Below are 8136 nucleotides of genomic sequence, written 5' to 3' on the forward strand. Positions count from 1 at the left end.
AGTATGACTAATACTGTGTGTGTGTGTGTTTGAGTGAGTTAGCAAAGGGTTAGTAAGACCAAGAATGTCAAAGAACAAAGGCACACGTCTTCTACAATCTACATACATACTAACATACCCTCCCAAACACAACCCTCATCCAACAACAATAACGAAGAATAATAACTTAACCCCCACCCACCCACCCCCCCCCCCCCCCCCCCCACCCCCCCCCAAAAAAAAAAAAAAAAAAAAAGAAGGTAAATTTAGACAAAAAAAGCCTCTTTATTATTATTATTAAAAAAAAAAATAGAGTAGAACTTTTCCTTTATTATCCTTGAACCCCTTTAATTTGCTCTCCTATCTTCGCTTCCTCCATCGCCTAAGTCCTTACCCCCACGTCCAAAAAAGCCACTTTCTCTCTCCTCTCTTTCTCTCTCTTTATCTCTGGTTTTTTTTCTCTTCCTTCTTTCTTTCTCAACTGTCATTTTCTCACATATACTTCACACAAAAGAAACTACGAACTCACTTTCTCTCTCCTCCCATTCTTCTCTGCAACTACCCCCCCTTCTTCCTCTTTCTCTCTCTTCAATTCGATCATCTTCTTCATTCATTAACATCATCAAAACCCTTTGCTTATACACACAAACAAACAAACAATCGAGTTTAAACTTCCAAACTCAACTTCATACTCCCTCTTTCGCTTGTGTGTTTAATTATAACCTTAAATATATGGAGTTATTCCCAGCTCAACCAGATTTATCCCTCCAAATCAGTCCTCCAAACGTACCCAAACCCACTCCCGGAGTTTCCGCTACATCGGACATGGATTTAGCCTTCTGGAAGCGAGCTTCCGATAATTCTAGAAACTCCATCTCCGACAAAACAAACTCCTCCTTCGACCTCTCTCTATCACACCCGGTAGCGGCCTCCTCAGCCGCCACCGGGTCTAATTTCCTCCATCATTACCACCACCATCATCACCACCACCAGCAACAGCAGCAGCAGCAGCAGCTGTACCATCAGCTGCTACAACAACACCATCAAACAAATTCCAATAATAGTACGATTAGTAATCATAATAGTAATAGTAATAGTAATAATGGATTGGGCTCGGAGTTGGGCTTTTTAAGGCCCATTAGAGGGATCCCAGTTTATCAAAACCCTCCACCATCTTTTCCGTTTGCTCCACCACAGCCAATGGATTCAACGAGTATCACCGCCGCGGGTCTAGCTAATGCTAACTTAGCTTCACCCGCATCCAACCATCACCTTCATCATATACCTTATCAGTCGCCTTCTTCTCACCATCATCATCATCAAGGGCTCATGAGATCAAGGATTTTCTCCAGGTTTCCGGCTAAACGTAGTATGAGAGCACCGAGGATGCGCTGGACTTCAACCCTTCATGCTCGTTTTGTTCACGCCGTTGAACTCTTGGGTGGCCATGAAAGTAATCGTCATAACCATAATCTTTTTTTTCAATTTTACAAAATCAAAATTAAAAATGTATTCATTTTTTTTTTTTTTTTGGAAACAAATAGGGGCAACACCAAAGTCAGTACTTGAGCTCATGGATGTCAAGGATCTTACCTTAGCTCATGTCAAGTCCCATTTACAGGTAATTTTTTTTTTTTTTCAATTATTTATGTTATTATTACTCAGTTATAATAAACCTAATTTAAATCAATTATTAAATTAGTTGGAAAACAACAAAGATTATATCCAACCAACTCTCTTTATAATACGCAGTCTATCTATAGATTATTTCTTTGTCATTTCCAATTTTCGTTGTGATCACAAATATCACGAATTTTAATTCCTTCTTTTGTTTTCAATTTTTTTAAAAATTAGGGATTGTATTTCTTCCAATCGAAAATAAACCCACTATTTAGCCCTTAAACGACTATCCATTCAGATAAATTAGATCTGAATAGATAATAAGTTGCGATTACATGAAACAAATTACAATGAAAGACGAAAATTATGTAGATAAGTGGAGTGAAGAGATGACAAAGGGAGTAGAAAAACAGAAGAGATGCTTAAAACTCATAAACAAGACAAATTAAATTTTCTTCTAAATTATTTTTCTTTAAAATCTAATTTTGATTTTAATTAAATTTATTTTGGAAGGGATTGAAATTTAATGATCTCGGGAAAATGCTAGTGTAGTGAATTCTCTCTCCTCCTAGAGATGGGCGAAGAAAATTTATGGAATAATAGAGAGCAAGTACAGGAACACCATCATTTCTCAATGATATCATGTTTTCTTTCTTTTACTCACTCATTCATTTTCATTTTAATTTTCAATTTTTTTTTTTTAAATTTAACCATTACTTGGTTTTTCCCCTTTTAATTTTATTTTATTTATTTTAACCATAGTTAATTTTATCTCCTACACGCTTATCCACACATCTAATCCCTGCACCCTTCTTTTCTTCCTGTACTACTTACCTACGTATTCATTCTTTTCTATGTTTCTTTCTTTCTTTATTTTTTATTTCTTCGAAAATTAAACTATTTGCGATGTACAAACTTAAACAGTTCCAAATTAACTCGTATTTATTTATTTTTTTCTTTTTTGTCTTCAGATGTATAGAACGGTAAAGACAACCGATAGAGCAGCTGCTTCTTCAGGTATGAATTTTCGTACATATGTATAATAACGTCGTTAAATAAAATGATTAATAAGGTATTTTTAAGTTTAATACGAAGTAAGTATGATTAAATTTGGAAATAATTTGATTTGTTGCAGGGCAAGGGGATGCATACGAAAATGGTTCGTCAGGCGATACATCAGACGATATGTTTGGGAATTTGCAAAGCAGTAGAAGTTCGGAGCGACCGACTCTTCCGCATGGAAGATCGTCGCCAAATATGCACCAAGAAAAGGATTATAATTCTCATGGACTTTGGAGCAATTCTTCAAGGTTATTTGATTTTACTACTCGTATTATTATAGCTTTTCAATGATCATCTTTAATCAATTATATCAGTAATTATTCATGCATTTTAATATACTCATACATAATAATACGCATTAGAAATGGGTGGTTTTCTAAATTAAGCCCTTAAAATTTGGAGGTTTAATTAGACTTACCAATGAAGGTAAAATTTTAACTAATAAGATGATTGTAAAACACTAGACTTAATTACAAAGAATTCTATATTATAGCTAGATAGTTGATCAATACTCCGTATTTGTTAGCTAGTGATAAATGCATTTGTAAAGAAACTTGCATTAAGATATAGTTTGTGCTAAGTGGTGTTCATATAGCTTATCAGTGATGAGGTTTATTCCGGATTAAGTCGGTGTATGGGTGGTTCAGATGTATGCAATCTTTACCTAGAATTTATAAAGGAAAAGCACTTCTTTATGAAAGATGAGTTTATTTTAGATAGTTGCAAATTCTTTTAAAAGGTGAAATAAAAAGGTTTTGATTGATAATTTCGTCTTTGCATTCATTTATGTATCTTTTAACTTTTCTCCTCTAACCTCTATTTCCCTAGATTTAATTTCTTAGTGTTCATGCAAATTTGCACGAGGTTAAATTCACATGCAAGAAGAGCTCTAAAAAAGAATGTAAAATTAAAGGGGATTAAAAATTCAATGTAAAGTATTTTAATAGCATCATCAAGAATGCACATTTATATAATAGACACTTAATTAGACTGAATTCACATTTATTTTTTTTCAATTAGCAAAGTTGAATATATAGTAGAAAACTAAACTAAGGTATATAATCACTAAGCTGGATTACCATGCATTTCAATTAATATATAATTAAAGAATCTAACATGAAAAATATTCCTAAACCTTCTATACAACAAGAATATTGGAAGATATCTCTTTCTTTGTGATTTTGTGGGCTCTAAAAATAGGGCAATTTTTTTCGTTAATTTTTTTTAATTTACTCTACATGGAGCCCGCGATACAAAAATAAAATGTCCTAATGTATGTAGGAACAAAAAGAAACTGAAAATATTCCATTCATGGACCCATTTATATATATCATTCTGATCATCAATTACTTTGATCATAATAATTATGGACTATACCTTGAATAACTAAGTGTTTTGTACAATAACTAAATTGTGAAAAAAAATTGTTTTTTTTTGGTTTTATTTGATCTCACAATTACCTCTACTGATGGAATATATTTCCTTTTTTTTCTCTTTCTTGGTTTGGATTTTGGAACTTTTATAGCAGGGAAGCTTGGTTGCATAGCAAGCCTAAGGATTCCTCAGGAAACAACATGCAATGTCAATCTTCTCTCGAGGTACATACATACTTAAATCGCCCGTTTTATAATAGTTTATACATACTCTGTATTCTATTAATTATATTTACTCTCTCCATTTATAAAAATTCTTCACGTTTTAGAACTTTTTTGTGAGACAATTACCGTTCAAACATTAAAAAAAACATGTGAGACGAATAGAGTCAAAAAAAATACACCGACTGTGTTTTTTAGGTTATTGTTTTGTTTTTAACTTTAAATTAATGTACACAAAACAGTGAGTTTAAAAGTTAGTACGCACTATGAAACATAACATACTATACTAAACATATTATTCCTGTGGGGAATATTGAGGGAATGTGCATGAAAAGAAAAGGAAGTTAACCATAAAAAGAAAGCAAAAGTTAAAGAGAAAAAAAAGGAGGATTATTTATACTTATATATTTATTTTTTCTAATTTTCTCTCTCTATCTTTCTCTACTACGTACAAGTATATATCTTCCCTTTTTTCTATTTTTTCTCATAAAAGTCGCTGCTACAAAGTTGAAAAAAAAAAAGAGAGAATTTTAGAAAAAGGACAAAAGCCTTTCAAAAGCTGTACAAGTGAGTGTCCTGTGTAAATTGCTCTTCATAGGGGACATTTTTGTCATTTTACTTCCCAAGGAAATATGGCTTCTCGTGACCAAGAAAAAGCTCTGTGCAAAAGCCCAAAATTAAAAGAGCATCAATGCTAAAAGAAGATGGAAAAAAAAAAAGGAAATTTGACATACAATTTTTTATTTATTTGGTCAAAGGGGTTATTTATATAACAAATTTATTCACTTTTTGTTAGACATAAATTTTTTCTTCTTAAATGCTTAAGTTTATAGGCTGATGACAAAGATTGAAGGATTGAGTATAGGAAAGTCAAAGATTCATAAGACGTCGAAAAAGAGTCTAACCACATACATTGTATGAATGTTATTACAAGTATGAACACTTTTTTTTTTTTTTTTTAAATATAGATTTATCCTTAATATTACGTACCTTAGCTTGCATCTATGTTTAATTCCATAAACCATGATAATTTGGTGATGGTGGGGTGATGGCAAAACATTAAAGAATAATGCGGGAAAATTGTAAGGCATAATATAAAGTTGTCTACCTTATAACGAGGAAGATTTTGGTAGAAGAATATTAATATTTTTTTGCAAATTTTACAACTTTGAAGTAAAGCTTTTTAGCTAAGGTGCACATGAGACACTAAAACTGTAACAGCCTTCCTACTTATTTATATATTTGTACTCGTAAAACATTATTATCCCTCTTTTATTTTTGATTTTATTTTATTAATTTATAATTTTTTTCAACTTTTTTCAAAAATTTTATTCTTTTATTCTCTGAGTCCAATGTCCTTGGATTCTCATCCCCAAGCTAGTCTCCAACCACATTTTATATGGTACTGAACTTGTGAGTGAACTCATCATCATCGACTTCCTAAATCTTCTTTCTGTAAATTCCTTCTTTTTCTTCTTTTTAGGTCAATTTATAACTTTTTCCTTCTATTTTAGGCTTACAATATTGTCCAAACATTAATTTAATACATCTTGATCTACTTTCATAATTGTAGAATCATTAGGACAGCTTATTCAACTAGATATATATACATATAATAAGATCTTGAGTCCAAAGAGCGAAAATAATATAGATTATTGTTTTTTGTACTTTGAGATTTTGGGTGCAATGGTTATGAAAGCTAGATTGATATATACATTATCATACACATTAGGGATGAGTGAAAAATATCTTCTTTTGTCTTTAGAAAAATATGTGATAACGAGACTCCTAAATGCATGTACTTCTAAAAATCTTTTAAAGAGATGTCAATTTTATACATACTTTGTGTATTACATTTTGTTGGTTTATAATCTTTCAATTACGTAAAATTTCACTTTCACTTTACGCAAAATTATACTACCATTTTCTAGATTTAGATGTCACGTCATTCAACTTGCTCATGTAACAATTTTTAAATTTTTAGCGTGTTTATTACAATTTACTATTACACGTTATAGTTTCTTATTCAGAATCCTTACGCTATTTAAATTGTTATCGTGTGCAGAAGGAGCTAGAACCGAAATGTTTAAGCTACGAGAGATTATCAGAAGTAAGCTCATCAAACATATCATCAGGAGATCATCAAACAAGTCCAACAAAGCCAAATCTGGAGTTCACCTTGGGGAGGCCACTTTAACTTAAATTAATTTTATAGGTTTCTTCAAAAAAATTTTGGGGAGAAGAGAACAAATATAATGATGATAAAATGAGTATGAAGAAATATAATAGGGAATACAAAAACTACTCATTTTGAAATGATTATAGTCTTCTTAACTGAGCTGAGCCAGGTTGATTGAGAATCAGGTACTCTCTGGTTGAAATTTCAGAGCCAGAAAAAGAAAGGTGGAAAAAAGGAGAAAAAAAAAAGGAAAAAAGGTGAAAATAAAAAAGGAGGAGACAAAAAAGACAGAAAGCAACAAAAGGAGAAGAGGATTGGAATTCAAGGGAAAGGGTGTAATAGTCATTTTCAATGTACGTATAATTTGGTAGCTCAAAAAAGAAAGAAAAATATGGTAAGGTCCAAAATTATGTTGTATTCCCTACGTAAATATGATGATATTCTAATTGATTTTGTATGTTTTTGAAGTGAGATTTAATTAGAGAGAGAAAGTGAGATTAATTAGTGTAGTACTTCTACTTAATTATCTTTAAAGTATGAAGTGATCCTTGGTAATTGTAATGGGTCCCTTTTACATTTTGAAGGAGAAAAAAAATGGAGAAAGAAATATTTATTTTGACAAAGCAAAGTTGTTGATATATTTAATTGTTAATTAATGTTCTAATAATTTTCTTAGATTTTTATATGTTGTGAGGGCTTCATGTTCATTCCTTAGCTATGTCACATGCTCTACACTTTCCCAACAAAGGGAAAGTATAAAAAGTGAATATGACAAAGGTACTAAACATAAAGAACATAATTTTTATTTTAGTACATCTAAAGAAAAAGTTTGGAAATTTTATTCACCTTTTACTCAATCAACTTGGTGATGAATTCTTTCTACAATAGTAAAAAAAAAAAAAAAAAAAAAAAAAAAAAAAAAAAAAAAAAAAAAAAAAAAGACTTTTATTTGTGTTATAATTATCATTAAAGTTGTGGGAATAGAAATCTACTCAATACCCTTGGCCAATTAGAAAATCATAACTTAATTAGGTGAATCAAATTAAAATTTTAAACATTTTTTTTTTCTTGTTTAAAGGATTATATTTTTAGAGTGAAATGGTGAATCACTTGAAGTATGCTTAACTATACTACGCGACATTTTTTTTTTCCGATCCAAAAGGATTAGATTTTTTTTTTGGTGTTTAGAGAGTCACAAGGAAGGAATGAAAATCGATCCCAGGTTATTCTGAAATTAAGAGGGAAGCTCTAACCACTTGAGTTATATGTTACTCTCAAAAGAATTAGAATGTAACAACCTAAGTGTTGAAACAAGATTACGATAAGAAAACAGTTTCAAATTTTTTTAAAAAAAAATGACAATCAAGGAAATGAGTAGCTTAATGTAACCACCCTAAAAATCATCTCTTATACCCATTACAAATTCTTATACAATTCCTATAAGAAGACATTACATAAGAACACCCTATTCTATTCATCTTGTTTCCACTATATTTAGAATAAACATAATTCTTACAAGTTTATATAAAGATTAAGACTCGTTTGATTAGTTCATACATCTCAACTTTTCTGAACTTATTTTATCCAAACTTATTTTATTTTAATGAATTAATTTTATTATGTCTGAACTTATTAAAACTCTTTCCCTCAAAAAAAAAAAAAAAAAAAAAAAAAAAAAAAAAAAAGGCTTATTAGAACTCT

The 8136-nt window shown here is 30.7% G+C and overlaps 1 protein-coding gene across 1 annotated transcript; it reads left to right on the forward strand.

Annotated features, from left to right (window-relative positions):
* Window positions 1–367: 367 nt before the first annotated feature.
* LOC145569420 (putative transcription factor KAN2) lies at window positions 368–7313 on the forward strand. Its single transcript, XM_081628764.1, has 6 exons — window positions 368–1432; window positions 1524–1600; window positions 2571–2616; window positions 2735–2909; window positions 4187–4259; window positions 6322–7313. The coding sequence occupies exons 1-6, from the start codon at window positions 712–714 to the stop codon at window positions 6451–6453; spliced, it is 1224 nt and encodes a 407-aa protein (XP_081484890.1). The 5' UTR covers window positions 368–711; the 3' UTR covers window positions 6454–7313.
* Window positions 7314–8136: the final 823 nt, after the last annotated feature.

This window comes from Chenopodium album, chromosome 11, assembly GCF_948465745.1.
Source record: "Chenopodium album chromosome 11, dcCheAlbu1.1, whole genome shotgun sequence".
NCBI lineage: Eukaryota > Viridiplantae > Streptophyta > Magnoliopsida > Caryophyllales > Amaranthaceae > Chenopodium > Chenopodium album.

Bases quoted from the DNA above. Each gene is read 5' to 3' on its own strand.
- LOC145569420 (XM_081628764.1), top strand. From the start codon at position 712: ATGGAGTTATTCCCAGCTCAACCAGATTTATCCCTCCAAATCAGTCCT. The intron at 2,617-2,734 runs GTATGAATTTTC...GATTTGTTGCAG, and splicing joins TAGAGCAGCTGCTTCTTCAG to GGCAAGGGGATGCATACGAA. The intron at 2,910-4,186 runs GTTATTTGATTT...GAACTTTTATAG, and splicing joins CTTTGGAGCAATTCTTCAAG to CAGGGAAGCTTGGTTGCATA.